The sequence below is a fragment of the Toxorhynchites rutilus genome, chromosome 3, assembly GCF_029784135.1.
Source record: "Toxorhynchites rutilus septentrionalis strain SRP chromosome 3, ASM2978413v1, whole genome shotgun sequence".
Lineage (NCBI taxonomy): Eukaryota > Metazoa > Arthropoda > Insecta > Diptera > Culicidae > Toxorhynchites > Toxorhynchites rutilus.
Window position 1 is genome coordinate 283,420,670 of NC_073746.1, and position 24,261 is coordinate 283,444,930.

Genomic DNA, 24,261 nt, shown 5'->3' on the forward strand with positions numbered 1-24,261 from the left:
TAAGATTGGAATCTTTCTTCAACACATCATCGACCGTAAAAAACTTAAGGTGAACATACATAATTTATTGCACATTTAATATCATTAACATATGTATTTCTTTGCTTCATAGGGACACGAGAGAACAAAATACGGATGAAACGTGCTAATTCTACCGTCACTCTGCTAATCAGCTAATGCAAATCAGAGCGATGTAGCAGGAAGAGGAACGGGAACTTGCTTTGGACCACCTCATCAAATTGAGGTGGTTGAGGCTGCGATTAAAATTTGCCTCTTGTACGCAGTTTATAGAATGATTCCAACGAGAATTATTGATGTTGTTTATAGAATAAGTTATTAGTATAATGTATTCTAAGTAAGTAGAATTAAACGCAATCAAATACAATTTTTTAAATTAAAAATAATTATTAAAAAATATTGTCATTATCCCTGATGATTACCTCTCACAAATATGAAGCAAAATTTTCACTGTTATTACACCAATGTTGGACCAACAATTTGTAGTTTGTTTGACATATGTGCCTACCATTCTTTTTTTGTAACATGTACCAATGATTAGTAGGGTAGAAAATGACTAGAGAATTGGTAACATGTACCAAAAAATTCGTCATATTTACTAAATTTTCCTCTCAGTGTATAGCTTACTGCGAAGGCATTAAAATTCGTGAAGGCATTTGAAAATGTGTATTCTTATTCGAGCAGACTTTTCAATTTTGTCTTAAACCCGAACAAAAATCACATTATTCCAGAATGAAAACGTGGTAGTGCTCGGTATCGGAATCAGTAGGTTAGACATTTTTGACGTTATTTTTTTTTAGAAAATCACCTGGCATCTCTGGCTTCAACACAATACACGGAGAGTACGAAAAAAGAGTCTGTCCGTTGTATGGCAGCGGCCAAGGCGTGTAGAAGTATATCCTAAGGTGGGCCAACTTGCTAAAACCACTCTTCAGCCATCTTGGAAATCTACTGTGTTTTGTTTGTAAACAAAACACAATACGCTAGTGCCGAAGCTCGCTCCTGATCAGTCTGTCTCTTTCACGCTTCAAGGAAATAATTCCCCTTCTGCTTTCTTCCGTACTGTTTTCATATACCGCTCCCCTAACCAACTTAGTGACGAAACGGCCTCACCTAGTACCATAGACCCGTCTTGGCAGCGGCTGTGGCACTGGCAAACCGCACCAGCTGTGATGCGCTCCGTTCAGTTGCTCGCTCGCATTCGTTGGGTTCGCAGTGAGAAAACAAGAAACGAAATCTCCGCCCGCTGTCCGATAGTGATTCGTCGGAAGGAATCAGAACAGAGAATCAGAATAATAACAACACTTCGAACTGAAAAATTTCACTGTTGTTCAACTTGCCCCGTAAAAAAAGGAAATTTAAACTTGACGACAAGAAGAGTTTTCCTTTCATCGAGATTGAAGTGAACAAAGGGGAAGAAAAATTCTGTGCGAAGGTGTAAAGTGAGTTTTTATTTGACACAATTTAGCACGCTATGAGCGAAATTTTTGTGCACTTTCGGAAGAGCCAGTATTAACGCTTCGAAATATTTGACCCGAAAATTGAACGATTTTCAAGAGTTTGTCTGAGACAAGAAATATTGTGTTGATCGTTGCAAAAACAAACGTGAAGTGTAAAGAAGGCGAAGCAGAAAGCTACAGAACCAGTAAAACAAAAGGATATGAACGTCGTCCGGTGGGGAGAAAGAATTTGATAACAAGAAGCAGTTGCGAAGCTTCGCTTTCGGGGGAAATCGATTTGAGCCGTGCTTTCTCGCAAACCATCTGTTTGATCCTTTCCTGTGCAAAGCAACGATACTTTGCAAGTGCGAGCAGCCTGTTCTGGTACGGGAATTTGTACGGAATCGGGAATCTGGTGAATGCTAGTGTCACTTCTGTGTTCTGCCACGCCTGGATAACGGTGACGCTGCAAGCTCGCGGAGAGTTGTTTCTTTATTTCAATCGCGGAATAACGAAGAAAATGATGTTAAAGTGTAAAAGTTGCGACGGAGCATAGAGAGAATAAATACCAATAGTGATCTAAATCGGTGCGAGTGTAAAGAATTCGTGAAACTAGAGAAGCTTATTGGAAGAAAGGAAAAAAACAATAGAAGTGATTCTAGAGAGAGAATTAAAAATAAAACAGAAAAAAAGCCAGAAGTGTTGTGATTTGCGTTCGGTTTCAAGATAGTGTCGGTGCGAAAGAGAAAAATCTAGAATTATTTTACGTTAAGCTGAGAGTGTGTGGAGAGCATAGATGCTAGCGACAGCAATGGATAACAAAGAGAACGTTTTCAGTGCGGCTCGTGATGGCAACTTGGTTATTATGAAGGTAGGTTCCGGAAAAGCAATGGATGCGGTAAAAATGTTTCCACAGTCAATTTGATGCGATTACATAACCACACTACTGTTGTTTTTTTTTATACATCAGAATGTGTGACGTTTCTGATAAATCGTTCAGTCGGGTTAATCTAAAAACTTACGGGAAGATTTGCCTTTCTGTAGCATTCTCTACATTGTGAATGGTTCACGTTTAGAAAAAAAAATATAACTTAAAATTGACATTTAAAAATTGACTAAATCGTTGGGAGGTTTCAAGTTAGACATAGAAAAAATTCATACAGTAACTTCTCGGTTATATCACTGCTACTTTTGACGTAGGACTACGTCTTTCATTTCTATACTTTCTATACTGGGGTTCAAAGTTTCAAAAACGAAAGCGTTACGCTGATAGCTCCTAAACAACTGAACGGAATGGTATGATAAGCACTTCATTCGAAAGATGAAATGTCTACGCGTTATATGCTTGTTATGTTTTGATACAAAAACATGTTTCAATAGCCCTAAAATTGCTTCCAAAACAGGCTTTTGAAATCACACCAATCGGTATATAAGCGAGTGCCGCTCGAAAATACATTCAGTTATGATTGCGCAACGATTGAGGTACGATCGCTGGAATGGATGGATGTTTCCTTAACACAGAATTCCAAACCATGGAGCCAGAGGAAATCGGCATTGCAAAATAGATGCAAGCAGCGAGTATTTTTGTACTCGCTTGGGATTCTGGAAATCGGAATGTTTCCCTAACACAAACTTCTAAGCCATAGAGCCAGGAGAAATTGGCATTGCAAAATAGATGCGATCTGCGGATACTTTTGTACTCGCTTACCTTTCTGCAAATCGAAATGTTTCCCTAACACAGATTTCAAAAACATGGGGCCTGGGGAAATTTGCATTGCAAAATAGATGCAAACTACGGGTACCTTCGTACTCGCTTGCATTTTTGCAAACCGGAATGTGTTTTCCCAATACAGATTCCGAAACCAAGAAGTTGGGAAAATCGGCATAGCAGATACATTCAAGTCGGCAATACTTTTATACCCCCATGCATTTTTACACTCCGGATTTCGTTTTGCTAACACGGTCTACAAAAGCGGGTACAAATGCAATGCTTTGGCTGGGTTATTCAAGACTGCATTGGAAGATATCTCTTCATATCGCCAGCTGACTGAACTTCTACGCATACCGTTTGATGATTAGGCAAAATTTTGATAACTATTTGCTGCGATAACTACTACCATAATGCATGAATTGACTTAAATTGGGATTTGTTTGCAAATGAATTCGTAAATAGTGTCATTCATTCACTAGTTTAATCAATAATTTAATCAATACACACAAAAGATAGCTCTGCGCAGCGGCGATATCGTACCCAATGAGGAACATCCGATGTGGGATTATTGCTAATTGAAGAAATACAATTGATCATTAAGCCAACGGCAGTCCTATGTCAACCTTGCGGTTATATCATAAGTCTAACCCAATGTCCTGGAGAAAAGGTAATGAAGATGGTCGAATTTCGAGTGACATAGCATGCGCTGCCATAACTATTTCGCAAATAGTGACGTCAGTCGTTGTGTTTATCTTTGATTGCCCACCGCATCTATGTGAAAATGCTATTTTCAGGAAGTAATTTATCAATGAAAAACGTACATTTGTGTAGAGCTCCAGCTGAATATGAGGCTAATGTGATAGCGTGAAGTGAATATTTGTGAAATCACTTCGAAAAAGACGGATGAAAGTGATATTTCCATGTGCCATTTTCACTCCCCCACGTTCATAGAATCAAACGAAGTTTCATTAATTTATCGTTATGAAGTTGATGTTTCGTAGGCTCTCAGTGTCGGTGTGTATGTTGTGAGATAATAATCGCCAATTAATCAGAATTTCACCGAGAATGTTACTGCTTTCGAGAACTAAGCATTCGACTGCTCTCTGGACCTTTTTACCACGTGAATAATCCAAATAAGCCACGATATAATTGTCACCTGTTAGAAAACAACCAGTTGAATGATTTCATGAGAATTTTGGCTCAAATTATCATGCAACCGTGAGTACTTTCAACATTGTTTTGTTTCTTCCATATACATTCCATATAGAATGCAAATAATTACGACACGATATTTTGCTTGCCAATACAGATACACTTCGTGTACTGCTCCACCTCTATATGTACCTCATTGGGTCTAACCCATCCATAATCTTTACCTTAGAACAGTTCCATGCCAAATCAGCCGAAAAATAGCAAATTTTGACGCCCTTTTCGGTTTTATTAAAACTTATTACATAGGATGGAAACTACCCAATATCACAATTTTTATTATCATACTAGCTGACTCGGCAAAATTCGTCCCACCCAACATTATTTTGACGTAGGACTACGTCTTACTTTAAGGGTGCCAAATCAGAAAACAGGTCACGTTTTATGAAATAAAGTTAACGTTAATAACTATTTTTGCTGCGAACGGATTTTAATTTGCATACCAATCGAATCGGAAATTTTCTAAGATTTGTTTTATATGCTATACATTACAATCCCTTAGTCTGTATATGGTTGAAATTGATGAAAATTGGAAGCATTCCCATTTCCCCATACATTTGTTCTGTCCATTTGTGTGCTTTGCCGAACAGGGCTTTCAATAACGGGCAACTTAAACAGGCGCTAGAATAGAAACAACGAAGGGGCATAGTGAAAAGAGAATATTTGCGAAGTAAACTCCACCCTTGCATAGTAAGTAAGCTGTCGCTAGCGTATAAGTATTGCATCACCTCTGAGGAAAATTCTCAGAATCTTTCTGTGTCAGAAACAACAGAGGTCGCTTATTTTGCTCGTCTTGTATTTTATGTTTCCCCTCGAGCTGTGAACACTAGCGAATATTTCACATGAAGTGCATCTGGCATTGTAATTAACACAACCATCCGAGTCATGGTAAAGCAGGCGAAAAAAGAGAGAAATGCAAATGATTATAAGTCGCTTTTAGCCATCAGTGTTTGGCTTTGTGTGTGTTGCTTGTTTTCGTTGCGCGAAACATAGAACTTGTTCATTTCCTGTACATGCACACCTTCGATACTTTTAGTTGCCATTCGTATTTGCTCTCATGCGCATCGGTTCTGTTCTGATGCAACAGAATCCTGGCTTTGTTGACGGTTTTGGCCGAGAGTCTAGAAACGATTTTTCATAAGCGGTCATTCTCCAATGCTTCATTTTTATCGTTGCAACTGTGTGCATCTTTTAGAGGTGTGTTTGTTGTTTGTTGAATTGCGATGCACAGAAGATGTCTCTCGTTAAATACTCAGTGCAATGCGTGCATTGATATAAAGAAACAAATTGCGACACTTGACCAATTAGTATATTGTTGTATAGTATATATTCTTCTCGAAATGATTCCACAAAACCACGCAAGCTGCCATACAAATGAAACCCAAATTTCTGCATTACTCGAGAATTAATCAAGCAAACAAAACCAAATTAGGTATATGGAGGTGTTAGGGCGCAATAAATGCTTTCACGGTGATTAGACACTCCACCCCCTCTCTAAGGGGGGGCTGCCATACGAATGAAACACAAGTTTCTGCATTACTCGAGAATAAATCGAGCAAACGAAACCAAATTTGGCATGTGGAGGTTTGAGGGTGCAATAAATGATTCTATGGTGGCTAGATACTCCTCTTCCCTCTCTTAGGGTAGGCTGTCATACAAATGAAAAACAAATTTCTGCATAACTCGAAAACTAATCAAGCAAATGGATCCAAATTTGGCATGTGAAGATTTTAGGGGGCACGAAATGTTGCTGTGGTGAATACACTCCTTCCCCCTCTCTAAGAGGTCTTTCTTTGTTCTATCATGTATTCTGTATCAAACATACGGAGAAACATGTTATTTGCAAGTGGTTGAAAAATCTTAAACGAGAATTGTGTCTAAAACAATCTGATATTATAATGATGAGTTTTGGTAGAAGTACTAGGATTTTTTTAGTAAAGCGGGGTCGATTAGATGATCAATCAATGAACAGTTTTGCGATTGGACTCATAAACTTGCGCTTAGTAAGAAAACGTGAATGTTTGAAGGTATTGATGACAAAAAACGGGACGAAGTTTGCCGGGTCAGCTAGTTTACTATAAATTTCTATTACTTTCACCAAAACTCACTCACTAACATATAACTTTATTTTCAGACATGCATTTCGTTCAAGATTCTTGATTCACTTACAAATAACATGGTTATCCGGTATATAGAATACATGTTTGATGCAGAAAAGTAAATTTTCATTCATAATTTTTATTTTCCACTTGAGAATCATTTTCGCTTCACGCTAACGGAACACTAAGCTTAAGGTGAAGGTGGAAGCTAGCCACAAATGACTGCCACAATGGCGCTCATTTCTTTCATCTCCCTCCCTCACCCCTCTCCCGAAAATCTATAATTTTGCGAAACAGTGTGAAGAAAATGATTGTTTTCGCACACTTCCCATCAAGTAATATCAACCAAACTCTAATGGATTACTCACAAGATATTAAATTTTCATCTAATTTTCATGTATAGTGAAAAACGTCGGAAAACTCGAGCAAGTGCTCTGAAAGATGAATTTTCATTTTTGAATCTTCGGCAATGGTTTTGTTTGTATTGGTGAAAGCATCGTTATTTTTTCGACACTGTTGCCAGACAACATCATCGAAACAGCTATAAAAACCACTCAATAAAATGTTATTCCTGAGTCATAGCGTTTCATGTCATGAAAATCAATAGAATAAAATTGTGTTGATATCAATACAATTATTATTTTTACGTTTAATGGGTCTATAATGTATGTTTTAGCAACTTTAACATTGGGTAAGAAAATTGAATTGCAGAGCTCGGAACACTGCCGCGGCTGCCTATGCTTTCAAAAACACTAAACGGAAAAGTATTTCATTCAATCAAAATGCCTCGGCCAACGAAGAGAAGGGTTAAGACTCTTCAACGTGAATATGTGAAAACAATACGATCAACGAAGGAGAATATTAAGGAATTATCAACATCGAGTTACTATGCGGAAGATCTTGTTAATACCAAAAGAGCCCCAACTCGCATGTGTTATAAATTTGCGCATATTACGCTCGCGTATAATCGGAATTTTATTTCATATGCAAATGCACCTTCTATATACTTATATTTGCAATTGTTCATCGGAACATATCGTTCATACATTTTACTTTAGTATTAAATTGTTAATTTTTTTCTTGTACCGGACGAAGGAATATGAAAGAGCTCGCCACGGCAAGCCCGTTGTTGTAAGCAATCGACTGCGACTCCGGCGTATCTTTCAAAAGATATTCAAAATTAACATGCAACAAATATCGTAATGTAATCCTACGTCAGCGATGCGGTAGTGTCTTGTTCACAACCCTTCACAATCATTTTGACGTAGGACTATGTAGAGTTGGAAGATTGAGGGGGCAAAACGAGAATCTAGGCACTGAACAAGTAGGAAAAAATGAAAGATTTCGAACGCTTATAACTCGAACATTTCTTAATAGACCACAAAGATGTTTGCATCAATTGATAGGAAATATTTCTACGCTCTATCACAATGAATAACATTTTTTTGAGATAAACATCTGAATAATTGTGAAATGTCAAGCATTGTCGAGAAACACTTGCTAAGGCAGAAGTGGTGGAAGCGGCAATGACGGCGCTGGCGACAGCGGGCAAAGAGTTTCAATTTTGTTGCGCTCATATACTAAAAGCCTCCGCAGACTGTGGACATTTCATCGCCCGATAATTTTGTACGGTTTGGGCTGGTACCAACACTGACTCAACTAAATCGATGAATTGTGCGCGTATGTATATTTCTCCGCACTGATCAAGAAACCGATCAAACTATTGGACGATAAGAAAATTTTGTTTTCTGCGGCGGCTTCAAGGCCACGACCAACGGACAATCGTAACCCATCACTTTCGTGTGATCGATCCAGCACACAGTGATGATATTGATGCGAAATTGCCTGTTGCTGCATTTAGTTTGTCAAATTGCATTGACAAAATTAGGGTAAAATTTTGACATTATTACGAGTTACGAGGGCAGTCCGGTAAGTACTTAGCCTACAAAAAAAAAAAACAAAAATGTTGGGAAAGTGGTGATTTAATATGCAAAATAGGCCTCCGTGGCGGCGATGACCTTCCTATTCGACTCAAATTTCTGCCCGGCAAATGACTTTTTTCAAGTTTGGAAACAAAAAAAGTCGCACGGGGCCAGATCTGGAGAATACGGTGGATTGGGCCGCAGTTCGTAGTGCAATTCGACTTATTTGGCCGTGGCGACGGCGGAATTTCAATTTTTTTCATTTTTCTAAAATCCGCGAACATGCCCGCTTCCACACACGGTCAAAACAAAACTACGAGTCCGATTTGGCTGAAATTTTGGTAGTAGCCGTTTAAGAGAATGTACTACACGATAAGTAATCTCTCTTGCGATACTGACACCATCGGGCGATGAAGCTAAGTACTTATCGGACCGCCCTCGTGTTTCAATACGATGCATTCTAAAGTGATATACGGAATAATATTACTTCACGCACAAGAAGCAAATAAAACAATGTATTTGAAAATATATTTAACGAAGGCTGTCCCATTTGTGTGGTGTTACGACACACCGGTTATGTCTTCGACATTACCATCCCGTCTTTTGACGTAGGACTACGTCTTTCATTTCTATACCGGGGTGTAAAATCAAAGTTTCGAAAACGAAAGCTTTCCGCCGAAGACCGAGATTTTGAGTGTTAATAGCTCCTAAACAACTGAACGAAATGGTATGATAAACACTTCATTCGAAAGATAAAATGTCTACGCGTTCTATACTTGTTACTTTCTGATCCAAAAACTTGTTTCAATAGTCTTAAATTTGCTTTCAAAATAGAATATTGAAATCACCAATCGGTATATAAGCGAGCGCCGCTCGGAAATCCACTCAGTTCTAATTGAACAGCGATTGGAGCATGTTGTCGCTGTTGTGGTGAAGCTCTTCATTTATCATGAAAGCGCGGATGAACGGTGTCACCAAGAGCCTGTTTGTGCACCTTAGGCCAGAAGGGAATCCATCAGGAGGAGAGTGATGCTACAAACGGTTCCCCGGGAAGATCTCGAAGCAGCCGCTACACACGCACACACATACACGCACGGAATTCTTTCCGTTTGGATCGAGAAAGATCCGGAAAATAATCTGCCCGTTCCTCTAGGAATTTAGAAATACATTCATGTGAAAGAGTTTATTTGAATGTTTTCTATCCATGTAACACTGTGACCAAATATGTTTCAATCAAGTGCTATTAACAGATGGTTATCGAGTTAGCATTAACCACTGGTGGGCTTCCAGTATCGAGGAAAATGTGGAAATATCTAATCGTTACTGAAAATAATCTGCCAGTTCCTCTGGGAATTTAAAATTACATTCATATTCATATTTCCGTATCCAATATTGGATGCATAAAACCTTGTGCCTCCAACGTAACGCTCTCGTTTTCGAAGTTCTCCAAATATTCATTCATTCAGAATGAATTCAGATTCAACTTCATACAAATGATCTCTAAATCAACGATAGTCCTACGTCACCCTTGCGGTTATACCATAGATATAACTCACTTCCTGTTTTTTCATCTAAGATTCACGATAACAAGGTTCATGTCGGTAGTTCGTAGGTAAATTTGTATCCCAACAGAATGTAATGAAAGAACACTTTTTCTTTGCATTTTTCTTTACATTTTTCTTTTATTTTTTGACTGCTCAGTCTCTTTACCGCCATTTTCCCTGATTTTCCATTTCCTGGGGCACTGTCCCTTATTCCATTGTTGAGGCGAATGAACTGAAAAGTTTAAAGCCTCTATAAAAAACAACTAACTTATTCTATTCAATAAACGTACATTTTATTGCACACTGAGCGGTGTGATCAACCGAATTAATATGGCTTGTTTGGATATATGAGCAGCTTGAATATATCCTTGAATATATTACCGTATTGAGAAAAATCGAATTTTAGTTTTCATAACGCAGCTTTTCCTGTATAGCATTCCAATTTTTTTTATTTGTAGCAAGTTTTTTTTTCATATTCTTCAAAATAAAATTTCCAACTAATTTCTAAAAATCTATCATAGCGCAGATTTTTGAAGGAATAGCCATCTTTGAATTATATCGATTTACAGGAAAAAAAAAATATGCCTTCCCTTACCATTAAACGATTTAACACTCAATTGGTTGACGTTGAATTTTACGCTTTGATTCTCACTAAGTTCGACGTTTCGAATATCATGACGGAAATGAAGATGCAAATGAAAAATGAACTTCATGGCATGTTGATGGGGATATTCATCCCACTCGTGTTCATTAATAGTGTTGTTTCATATTTATCGACTCTCGCTTGAACAGTAGATCATCAATACAAGGAAAGTTGAAATTCGCCGTATTTTTGAATGTCGTGAACGTGAATATTTTCGGCACTGATCAAAATACTTACAATTCTTCTCTATAGATACCTAGAACATTAAACTACAAGCACAAAGTTCTCGTAGAATCATTTGTTGGGTAACAATGGAAACTTATATAGGGTCCCAATATTATTTCTTTGATAATGTTATGATTTCTCCGACACCGCTCACCATTCAGCAAGGTAAATCTACTTCACTGATCAGAATACTAGAGATCATAGAGCAACCGAGAACGTCATCGCGAGACACAGCCGACATCGAATGGATGAATAGCTACCCCTCAATCTCTCTATTTCGTATGTTCCTTGTATTTATTTGTACTAGTCTTATTTGCTGTTCGTTTTTTTCCACTCTGTTTTTACTTCTCAGAATATCAGCAGCAGCTGCAGCGGGGTGTTATGAGCTTGTTCACTTTGATGAAGAGTAGAAGATTGCCGAGAACTGATTTTGTCAGACGTGGAAGTGGTAGTCACACTCGGTATGACAAGTGTTTGTGCTGAAAAGCAATACTGGTGCCAGGTTTTCCTAGCCTAGAGCGAGCGGTATTCTATTGAATGCATGTATCATAGATCAGGTTATCAACGAGCCGGCTTTTGTTGCTTTTGGCAAATGCTATACAGTGTTACAATGTCATGGATCCTTTGGGTTGAATATGACTCGGAAAAATTAGAGAATCAATACGAAACTGTCCCATTTCCAATCCATCGAGTTGTTTTTGTACTGTAATCTCGGTGCAGACAACAACATATTCGCATAATGACTATGTGATCTGGTCAATGAACTCCAACGAGTATTTAACAAATCTTAAAAACATTCACTCGGACACAGTGGGGCGTGGTGAACCAGAAAGAACCGCCGCGAGAATGTCTTCTAATTGACCTATCATTTGTCGTTTCGTTGACCTGCAATCATACGGCTGTGTTGAAATTTGTTTAGCGCGTCTATGATGAATACGACATAATTGAATAAAAACACAATGAAAACGAAGCGACGGAGAAGTGTTTGTACTCTAATTAATCTCAATATTCGTTTCGTTTCGTTGTTCATGTACCAACTGGGAGCTGGAATGCTACTGACACCAGCAGTTATTTGATAACCCATACAATGAATTGAGTTCTGCTTGCATCCTATACATAAGTGTGCTGTTGAATTATGTTTTTTTTACATTTCGATTCGCGCGATTCATCTCCCATTGCAAACTGGGAATCACCAACCGAGCGGGATATTTTGATAGAATTTCACTCCTGTACCAACATCACATGAATGAGTATCTAGTATGCGACACAACTCAACGTTTCTATACACTATTGAACAAAAGAACCACAACCGATAAACACGATTTGTTGTAAAAACAATTCAATTATTTTTCAATAGATGGCGTTAGTAATCTGTAGCTCGCATTGTATGAGTGCGATCGGGTTATCGAAGCTAAGAAAGGAAGATGAGATTGTGACTTGCTTATATATCGCATAGTGCGTCACGTCAAATGTCAACGCCACACTGCTCGACTAACGCAATCTGTCGACTCGTCCTTGTCACCATTTTGTGTAAACGTAAACGCTTTCTGGCGTAAATTTTACGTAAACCCGAAAAGATGTACAACGCGGCATTCTAATTTTTACATTAAATTCAATTTTTGAGTAAGACTTTTTAACGGTGTATTAAAAATGTTATTTGCTTGATTAATTATCGAGTAATGTAGAAATTTGTGTTTCATTTGTATGGCAGAACTAGCCCCCTCCCTCTTCCCCTTAAGAGAGAACCTCCACATGCCAAATTTCATTTCATTTGTTCGATTAATTCTCGAGTAATGCAGAAATTTGTGTTTCATTAGCATGACAGCCTACTCTTAGAGAGGGGGGGAGTGTCTAAACACCATAGAAACGTTTATTGCATCCTAAAACCTCTACATGCCAAATTTCGTTTCATTTGCTTGATTAATTCCCGAGTATTGCAGAAATTTGTGTTTCATTTATATTGCAGCCCCCCTTAGAGAGGGGGGTGGAGTGTTGAACCACCATAGAAACACTTATTGCCCCCTAAAACCTCCACATACTAAATTTGGTTCCATTTGCTTGATTAGTTCTCGAGTTATGCTGAAATTTGTGTTCCATTTGTATGGTAAGTCTTCCTTAGAGAGGAGCGAGGAGTGTCTAAGTACCATAGAAACATTTATTGCACTCTAAAACCTCCATATGCCTAATTTGGTTTCTTTTGCTTGATTAATTCTCGAGTAATGTAGAAATTTGTGTTTCATTTGTATGGCAGAAAACCTTCCCCGGCCCAAAAACCCCTACATATCAATTTCGATCGGTTCAGTAGTTTTCGAGTCCATAAGAATCAGACAGACAGACTGAAATCCATTTTGATGTGTGTGTTAGTTGTTAGAAATCGGTAGACTGATCTACAACTAAAGAAATGGAAGGGCGTTCCAATCTGCAACCTCAACAAAAATGGAAATAAACTATGGTAACAACTGTGCGATCAAGTTGATGAACGTTGCTACTGTAGAGTTTCATCCGAGATGCCCATTCTATCCCGAAAACTATGTTTTATTGATAGAAAATCATTTAACTTATATAATGTACATTTTGACAAATATATAGCGGGAATTTGTGTTTTTAAAAAAATGCTTTATTTATCATCTAAATTTATATTATCGCCTTCTGAAGCAATATACTTTTTCTGAACAATCCAGTCATCAAAACATTTTTTATAGCAATATTCAGGAATTATTCACGAATTCATTTTTGTGTCTTCAATGCTTTCAAAACGGTTCAACGAAGCGGTAATTTGAGTTTCGCCAATAGGATAAACACCCATGTCTCGTCGCCAGTAATTATGTGTTGGATGAACATGAGAGCATGTCACTTGATTGCGATGAAATTTTGAAGGAAATTGAGCTCTTTTGGCACTAGTCGTGCTGCGACTTTTCTCATGCCTTGTCTGTCACTGTCACTGTCACGTAACAGATATTTAATTCGCGGGTTAGCTCTCTCAAACTTAATTAACGATTTCCGAGTACCATTCCTTTGTTGATGTTTTAATCAGTTGAAGAAGGCGATGATCGTCCTTGACGTGGCAAATCGTTCATCTCTTCTCGGCCGTCTATTTGTGTAAATGGATAATTGGTGCTTGACTGTAGTTTCTTCTATGGAGGCAGCGGAGAAAACTTTGCATTTATCTGAAACAAGATATCAATTATCGACCCTTTTTTGATTAGACATGTATGTATAAAATTAGTGCACCCGTGGCCGAGTGGTTAGCGTCTCACATTATCATGCCGGGTGTTCGGGTTCGATTCCCGTTCTGGCCGTGGGATTTTTCGTCAAAGAAATTTCCTTCGACTTGCACTGTGGTCATGCGTATTCAAGAGCTTGCCCCTCGGAATACATTCAAGGCGTGTTATTTGGCTTAAGAAATCTCGACCAAGTATTAATAAATGACGCTAGTTAATGCATACGTTGAGACGGCAAAAGTTCCACAAGGGAACGTTAACGCCATTCAAGAAGAAGAAGATGTATAAAATAACCTACCTCTTGAATGGTGTTGATGAGTGACCCCAATATGTGAAAAATGTTTTGCTCGCACAGTTTTTCACCTTGTCTTATCGCAACCCACCACACACAAAGGTCATTCCAATCGATTGGTGAATCACAGACACAACGGTTTGCTGAACTATTTCGTACTTTTCGTTCTCAATGACACTGTTTTTCTTCCCCCAAGCGAGTTGAGCACATAGTCGTCCGTTATAACCATATTGTCGTTGTCGAACCCCGCTCGCTGTGAACGTGACGGAGAGAAAAAGAACGAAACACGGAAAAGAGAACGTGACACTCAACAGCGACTCGTGGTTTTGTGTTTAAGATCTGTGAATCCTGGAAAGAATGAACGTGGCCGCCAATGTTTGTGTACACCCGGAACAGGGCGGTGGGGGTTGTTGTCCGACGGATGGATTGTACTTCCGGGCAGAGAGAGAGAGAAAGAGGGTAAGCGACACAAACAAAGAATTATTTGCAACGGAGACCCGCTTGTTGCTCATGAGATGCTAATTTAAGCGCAATGAGAGTGTGATGGTGAACTTGTGAACCACGAGGAATAACACGATAAGTTCGATTCCGATTGCACACGGCGCAAACATGCTCGCAGTCCAAGCTGTAATTTAACTGTTCCTCGTGAGTTGTACTATTTCGGGCTAAGGCTATCACGACTCTGGATCAGTTCATCTCTCCGATAAGCCTTTCAAAAAGGTTTACTTTAACCCTCCTGTGCTCACGCGCAAAATCGTATTCTCTCTCTCTCTGTAATATTGCTTTTGTGTATTTTTAGGCGTTATTGGTAATTATTTAAAGGAAAAGATATAATTGAATGAAAAAACTCCAGAAAATATTTTTTCTTCAACTTCATTTAATTTTAGTAGTCATTTAATTCAGCCTCCTCAAAACAAAATTATTGACTTTCGGTCTATGAGACCGTATGCGTGAATATAGGAGGGTTAAAATGGGTTGAATTCAGTACGATTTTTGCAGCAATCGATTTTTACGAATGTCCAGAATAAGAATAATTACTGTCCAGAATAAGTCCACTTACTTTATAACAAGCAATATATTCAGCGGGGACGTCGACCTGAAATGCCAAAAACATTGGGAATTTGACGTTTAATTATGTCATTCGAGATTAAGTCAAGTGTTCGAATCTTTTGCGGCTCGTTTAGGGTATATCTGAAGATGTATTTTTTTTTGTTTATTAAGGAGTTACGCGCGTAAGTGAACATTTAGCTCAGAAACTATAAATGTATTATCTAACGAGTAGCATAGTAATTCTTCACAATTCAACAAATTGTTTAAATGGTGACTATATGACTTTTTTCTTTCATTTTTTTTAGCAGAAAGCATCACTTAAAAACAAGGTTTAAAGAAAAAAACGCATTTTTTATATTGCAATGTGTTGTAGTGAATAAAGCAAAGTGTTCACAAATAAGTAACTTCATGTTCCTTGGGTCGTTAACATTTTTAATGTGGAAGAATGAAAAATTCGAATTGGGGTTGGGGTTGGGGTTGAGGGGTTTGGGAGGGTTGACTGCTTAACGCGATAAGTAATCAAGCAAATGGGATTGGCGTGTGGAGGTTTTAGGAATCATAAATGTTCCTATGATGGTTTGACACTTCTCCCTCTCTAAAGGCGGCATTTCATCTATTCAACATGCTACATGCTACAAGTCATTGGTAAACAACAATGGATATGATAGTTGCGTTTTTTTTTATTTTGTTTCCACCCCAACCATTACACAGTAGTATGCGAACGCTCACTGCTCCAACATATCTGTAGGGGAAAAGGGGGGAATTTGAACCACCTAAGCAAATTGCTTAATATTTCCAAACCAATACGGTCTAAATAAAAAATGTCACATTGTATACTGAGCTACACTTGTTTTCTCTCAATCAATAATGTTTAATCATTATATCAAGCTTCAAACTACCAAATATATCATAAAATAAAAGATACGATTTTTGGACATTAAAATTTGATGTGGGGTGATTTGGACCATTTGTGGGGTATTTAGAAATAATGTTACAATCTGTAACAGTGTTCTCGGATCGATACCAGGTGTCTTGGCCAGATTCCAGACCAGAAAAATTGGATTGAGACCATCTCGAATTCTGCATGGATCTTTTCAATGTTGTTCGAGCATTTTCAAACACTGTCGATGATTGATCAAACAAAATCCGTTCTTGATGACCTGCGTTGGTCTTTCAAGCTCCTCCTTCTTCCAACGTTGTCTGCCCATCATCTTTTTGTAATTTAGTGGCATCTGGAATCAATTAGACCAAAAAAAAGCCTCAAATCTGTAGGACCAATTCACCCCACAAAAACATGTCCATGTCACCCCACACAACATCTAAAAATTAAAATGCAATTGATTTCATTTATTGTTATCAAAGTTACTGTTTCGCTGCATCAAATGGTTCCTCTTCTGTAGGAGTGCAAAAGTGTAAAAGTGCTTGCTGTGTTAATGCTACCGTTTCCTTCGATCTGCCGAATTTTACCAAAGTTTTTTTTACGTTAGTTACATACGGTTCAACAATAAAAGAAGATGACATTATACAAAATCCAAGTTGAGCCATAATTTTTGAGATAATGGGGTGGTCCAAATCACCCCATATGTCCAACTCACCCCGTGTTACCCTACTATTGTTATTATTTTTATGATCAAATACTCTGTCGTTTCATTATTGTGGTGAGATATGATAATCGTCAATAAATGACGTAGTTGCTCCAACAGTATCGTACATGTCGTGCTACACACATCGCACCGATCCGCAGGCCATTGGATAAGGGCAACATTGCTCGACAAGACCAATTACGTCGTAAAAAGAGACACTCCAATTAGCAAGAACCATTGACTTGTAGCATGTACCAAGTTGAATAGATGAATAGAATTCCTTCTTCCTCACTAAGAGGGTGAGGGAGGTGGCTGCAGCATAATTCGATAACTAAGCAAATGGAACCAAATTTGACATGTGAAGGTTTTAGAGATCAATAAATGTTTCTATTTGATGTTTGCACTTACTAAATTGATCTTTGTTTATAGGTGGAAGAGGTTTTTCAGGTGAAAAATTCGAGGGGTTGTATCCGAGACACGACTGCTTAGGACGTAAGACTACGCAATCTTTTTTTTTAATTTGGTGGTTTATTATTTCGGATATTATTTGCGAATACGTCGGAATTCCATAAATAACCCGTTAGTAAAAAGTTCCGGGGACCCTGAAAAGTTTTAATAGTTTGCGTGGTCATATGTCACAATTTGTTTCTTTATATCAATGCACGCATTGCACTGAGTATTTAACGAGAGACATCTTCCGTGCATCGCCATTCAACAAGCATCAAACACGCGTCTAACAGATGCACACAGTTGCAGCGAAATAAATGAAACATCAAAACACACTTCATGTGAAATATTCGCTAGCGTTCACAGCTCGAGGGAAAACATAGAACACAAAATGAGCAGAATAAGCGCCCTTTGTTTTTTCGGGCACAGGAATATTCTGAAAATTTTCCTGAGAGGAGATGCAATACCTATGCGCTAGCGACAGTTTACTCACTATGCAAGGATGGAGTTTACTTCCCAAATATTCTCTTTTCGCTATCCCCCTTCGTTGTTTCTATTCTAGCGGCTGCATAAGTTGCCCTTTATAGACAGCTCTGTTAGGGAAAGCACACAAATGGATATAACAAATGTATGGGGAAATGGGAATGCTTCCAATTTTCATCAGTTTAAACCATATACAGACTATGGGATTGTTATACATAGTTTATCAAACAAATCTTAAAAAAAATCTGATTCGATTGGTATGCAAATCGTTAAAATCCGTTCGCAGCAAGAATAGTTATTAACGTTAACTTTATTTCATAAAAATGTGACCTGTTTTTGATTTGACACCCTTAATGTCAGACGTATTCCTACGTCAAACGCACTCCTATATCTTTTAACTATATAAATAAAAACGATATATGACTTATTATATTTTCTGTATCAAACAAGTAATCCATACAACTGAAAATAATTTGATATTATAATGACGAGTTTTAGTAGAAGTACTAGGAAACGAAAATAAATTGCAAAGGTTCGATTAATAGATCAAGTTCTGCGATTCGACCCATGAACGTTCACTAAGTAAGAAAGGTATTTTGGTTTGAAGAAGGTTTGAAGGGAGGTTTGAAGGTATTGATAACAAAACATCTGTTTTGGGTGGGACGAAGTTTGTCGGGCCAGCTAGTAATAGTAATAAAAAAACCAAAAATTAAATTAAAATTATTATATGATTTTGTTTAGTTATTGTTGATTAGATGAGCTGCTTCCCGCTTTCAGCATATTTTTTTTGTTTTCTCCTATTATTCAATGTTCAGACATGAAGTTTAAAGAGAAGATAATTAATTTCCAGAAACCTTTATTTCCAAAAAATGTAATTCGAAATCAAGGTGTCAGATTAAAATATGGTGTTGTGCAAAATTGTTGATAAATCATTTAACTGTTTTGGAAAAATCATGTTAAATACACACAAATCTTACTCAATTGAATCCGGACTATACGGCGGATGCAAAAGAACCTCCCATCCGAGCTCCCGGAGCTTCTGGCGCGTCACCAAAAAAGTGTGTGGCCTGCCGTTGTCCTGATGGAAGACAATGCGGCCTCTGTTTATCAAAGATGGCCTCTTCTTCATGAGTGCTACCTTCAAGCGGTCCAGTTGTTGGCAGTACAGGTCCGAATTGAGCGTTTGGCCATAGGGAAGCAGCTCATAATAGATTAAAGGGTGTGTCACATCAAATTGCATCACGGAAAAAACGCTGTAGAAATTCGCCCAGTAGACCGATCCTTTTGAAAATTTTAGACAGTAAAATAAAAACTATTAGACAACTTTTGGCATTTTCTTTTTATTCATACTTCGAGCCCAAGCCCGTATGCTCGCACCTTCCTCTTTATCCCGTCCATAAGGTTCTGTACAACGTCAGGTTGTAGTTTTTTTTGAACAGAAATCCATTTTCTCTTGAAGTCCGCCTCCTATTTGACAACTTTTGGGTTCTTCCGGAGGGCCTGCTTCATAATCGCCCAATATTTCTCTATTGGGCGAAGCTCCGGTGCGTTGGGCGGGTTCATTTCCTTTGGCACGAAGGTGACCCCGTTGGCTTCGTACCACTCCAACACGTCCTTTGAATAGTGGCACGAAGCGAGATCCAGCCAGAAGATGGTCGGGCCCTCGTGCTGCTTCAATAGTGGTAGTAAGCGCTTCTGTAGGCACTCCTTAAGGTAAACCTGCCCGTTTACCGTGCCGGTCATCACGAAGGGGGCGCTCCGCTTTCCGCAAGAGCAGATCGCTTGCCACACCATGTACTTTTTGGCAAACTTGGATAGTTTCTGCTTGCGAATCTCCTCCGGAACGCTGAATTTGTCCTCTGCGGAGAAGAACAACAGGCCCGGAAGCTGACGAAAGTCCGCTTTGACGTAGGTTTCGTCGTCCATTACCAGGCAATGCGGCTTCGTCAGCATTTCGGTGTACAGCTTTCGGGCTCGCGTCTTCCCCACCACCTTTCGTCGCGGTTAGGAGCCTTCTGAACCTTGTATGTACGCAGGCCCTCCCGCTGCTTGGTCCGCTGGACGAATGAACTTGACAAATTCAGCTTATTGGTGACATCCCGGACCGAACTTCTCGGATCACGTCTAAACTGCTTAACTACGCGCTTGTGATCTTTTTCACTGACGGAGCATCCATTTTTGGTCGATGGTTAGGTTCTCGAAGTATCGTTTTAGTACTCTGCTGACCGTGGATTGGACAATTCCCAGCATCTTACCGATGTCCCGATGTGACAACTCCGGATTCTCGAAATGAGTGTACAAGATTAATTCACGACGCTCTTTCTCGTTTGACGACATTTTTCCAAATTTACGAAAAATTGACAGTGAAGCATGGCCAACGTGATCTATACACTCTTATCTGATTATAAAACCAAAGCTGAAGATATAATTCCCAAAAATTAAATTTCTACAGCGTTTTTTCCGTGATGCAATTTGATGTGACACACCCTTTATTCCTTGACAATCCCACCAAACGCACAGCAGAACCTTCCTGGCCGTTAATGAGGGCTTGGTCATGGTCTGAGCCGCTTCAACGGGCTTCGACCACGACCGTTTGCGCTTCACGTTGTCGTAAGTGACCCACTTTTCATCGCCAGTCACCATCCGCTTCAGAAACGGGTCGATTTTGTTGCGATTCAGCAGCGATTCACATGCGTCGATACGGTCAAAGATGTTTTTTTGCGTCAACGTGTGTGGCACTCATACATCGAGCTTCTTTGTGAATCCAAGCTTCTTCAAATGGTTAATAACGGTTTGATGACTTATCCCCAGCTCTTGGCCGGTCTTTCTCGGCTGATTCAGCGGTTTTGTCGCAATTTTCGACGACAAGCCTTCCGGAGCGTGGCGCATCTTCGACGACCTCTACACCAGAACGAAAACGTTGAAACCATCGTTGTGCGGTGGAAATGGAAACTGTATCGGGTCCATAAACTGCACAAATTTTATTGGCAGCTTGAGATGCATTTTTACCTTTGTCATTGTAGTACTGTAAAATATGTCGGATTTTCTTTCTATTTTGCTCCATATTTGCGACACTATAACTCACGAACGACTTAACCAAACAAAACACTGTCAAGGACTATATTATAGGACTATATACAAGCTATAGTATGACTCGATACAATGAATACAACTAGAACTACGCACTTACAACGACACCTCGCGGAAATACCGCAGGACTTTTTTGACAGCCTAATATTTTTATTAGAAAATTCCAAATTTTTAGAAACTCATCTCTATTGATTTTACTAAGAATTGCTCTATAGTGTTTTCAAAAGTGGTAAATTTGTCAATTTTTCATAATCATATGAAACACAGATTATTTAAAGTTTTGCAAATTACAAAAGTAGAGTACCTTAACTTGTTAACTTAATGTCAGAATTCAAAGAAATTTTGACTCATTTATTTTGATGGTTAGGCCTATATCGGAGATTCCATAAAAACAGAATTAAGAAAAAATGCTCTGAATGTTTGCAAATCTCGTATATTCATTCTTTTTTGAAAAAAAAAACTAGAAGTGTGTTATATCTGTGATATAGCCGCAAGGTGAACATAGGACAAACGTTGGCTTAGCAATCAATAAGTAACAAGCATATAACTCTCAGACATTTCATCTGTCGAATAAAGTGATTATCATACAACTTCGTTTAGTTGGAAAAAAATTATTAACGCTCAAAGGAGGGATCGATTCCTCGGAAATATCCAGCTCAAATAATACCCCCTTCTCAAGCCCCGACAGTTGGAATCATCGGTCGATAGCGTCATTTTGGAGCATTCGACAATAGAACTTGTGCTATCACCAAACAATGCGTCTCCGTTTAGTCCAGCTGCAGAAAAAAAATGCAGTTGGGAGAGAAGGGCATAATGCGTGTGAGCTTGACCATCCTTTTCTTACGTCGCAATAACAATTAAATGAATTTCCGAGCGAACGCCAGCTTATATACAGATTCGTGTGATTTCAATAGCCTGTTTTCAAAGCAATTTTCAAGCTATTGCAAGTTACAATCATATAAATCTTAGAAATCTTATCTTTCGAATGAAGTGATTTTCATATCACTCTGTTCAACCGGCAAAAAGTTCAAAACCTTGCCCTCCAAGCGCCACGCTCTCAGTTTCGAAACTTTGAACACCCCGGTACAGAAATGAATAACGTAGTCCTACGTCAAAAAAAAATTAAAACATTAAATATGTTTGTTTTTGAAGTATCGAACTAGAAGATACCTTAGCTTATTATATATTTTCTTTCTCGGAAATCTCAGGCTTTCTAACGTAAAATACCAAAATTTCTCGATCTCGGTTTTTAATGCAATTTGTAGATCATTTTGGTATCATTTTTTAAACCCCGATTTCATGTACCACTAAATTCGAGATGACCATTTGACCATTGGCCCTCTACTGTACACAGTAAGGAAGCGAGGTATACAGGAAGTAGACAAAATGTCGAGTTAGGCAAAGTTTTGTCAACGTTCTAACAATCATACTGAATACTTCTCTGAATCTGACAGAGAAAATTTATTTAGTTTTTACCCTGGATTGTGGTGAAATTTGGAAAATAAATTCTAAAGCTTATAATTCATCGTCAAAAGTGTATGGCTAAGGTATGGTTTGTATTTAAGCGTTCTCAAGCGTGTTTCCATACCCAAGTGATTAGCGATTTACTGAATAATCAATGAATTTCTGCCTACTTTTATTTAAATCAAAGAAATGCAATAGGACATATGAGAAGAAAAACACATTGTCGTGTTCAGTTTTTCGCAAAGCATGCATTTTATCGAGAAATATCAAAACTTAGAAAAAAGCACCAGATGCATAAGTAATGACTACTAGAACAGTCCACATAACAATCTTGCATTTTCAGGCTTGAATTAAGTATAGGTTCTAATAGTATTGGGAAGAACAGTAACAGTAGCTTATCCAGGGTGGCCACCCATTCGGGAAATGCGGGAAAAAGCCGGGAATTGCTTTATGAAGTCGGGATTTTTTCGCTCAATGTTTTTTTCGACGCTCTAAAATGTTACTGTATGTGTTTTAGTGCGATGAAACGTCGTACGAGATGCAACAACTTTTTTTTGGTAGGGGAAGTGGTTTTGGTTTGTCTGATTTAGGGTGTCTTCACGCAACTAGTAAATGCAAATCGATTTTTCTTAATGAAAATCACATATTAGGCTGTCAAAAAAGGCCTGCGGTATTTCCGCGAGGTGTCGTTATAAGCGCGTAGTTCTAGTTGTATTCATTGAATCGAGTCATACTATAGCTTGTTGGAAAGGTAATTATATAGTCCTTGCGCGATAATATAGTCCTTGACAGTGTTTTGTTTAGTTAAGTCGTTCGTGAGTTATAGTGTCGCAAATATGGAGCAAAATAAAGAGAAAATCCGACATATTTTACAGTACTACTATGACAAAGGCAAAAATTCATCTCAAGCTGCCAATAAAATTTGTGCAGTTTATGGACCTGATACAGTTTCCATTTCCACCGCACAACGATGGTTTCAACGTTTTCGTTCTGGTGTAGAGGTCGTCGAAGATGCGCCACGCTCCGGAAGGCCTGTCGTCGAAAATTGCGACAAAATCGCTGAATCAGCCGAGAAAGACCGGCCAAGAGCTGGGGATAAGTCATCAAACCGTTATTAACCATTTGAAGAAGCTTGGATTCACAAAGAAGCTCGATGTATGAGTGCCACGTTGACGCAAAAAAACATCTTTGACCGTATCGACGCATGTGAATCGCTGCTGAATCGCAACAAAATCGACCCGTTTCTGAAGCGGATGGTGACTGGCGATGAAAAGTGGGTCACTTACGACAACGTGAAGCGCAAACGGTCGTGGTCGAAGCCCGCTGAAGCGGCTCAGACGATGACCAAGCCCTCATTAACGGCCAGGAAGGTTCTGCTGTGTGTTTGGTGGGATTGTCAAGGAATAATCTATTATGAGCTGCTTCCCTATGGCCAAACGCTCAATTCGGACCTGTACTGCCAACAACTGGACCGCTTGAAGGTAGCACTCATGAAGAAGAGGCCATCTTTGATAAACAGAGGCCGCATTGTCTTCCATCAGGACAACGGCAGGCCACACACTTTTTTGGTGACGCGCCAGAAGCTCCGGGAGCTCGGATAGGAGGTTCTTTTGCATCCGCCGTATAGTCCGGACCTTGCACCAAGTGACTACCACCTGTTTTTGTCCATGGCGAACGAGCTAGGTAGTCAGAAGTTAGCCACAAAAGAGGCCTGTGAAAATTGGACTTTTTTGACAGTCTAATATAATCAAGACGAGTTTGAGTTTGTTGGAAAACCCCAAGTCTCTAGTTGCTAATAATACTATAAGTGGATCATATTAT

General features: G+C 38.8%; 1 protein-coding gene across 2 annotated transcripts in view; it reads left to right on the forward strand.

Annotated features, from left to right (window-relative positions):
- Window positions 1–1,189: 1,189 nt before the first annotated feature.
- The window catches only part of LOC129775996 (protein fem-1 homolog CG6966), a 134,387-nt gene continuing 111,315 nt past the window's right edge, over window positions 1,190–24,261 (forward strand). The window contains exon 1 of one of the 2 annotated variants that reach the window (XM_055781337.1): window positions 1,190–2,328. In XM_055781337.1, coding sequence (XP_055637312.1) covers window positions 2,254–2,328 — 75 coding nt within the window. In that variant the 5' untranslated portion in view covers window positions 1,190–2,253. The remainder of the gene's footprint in view (window positions 2,329–24,261) is intronic. The other variant, XM_055781338.1, reaches the window with a different exon arrangement.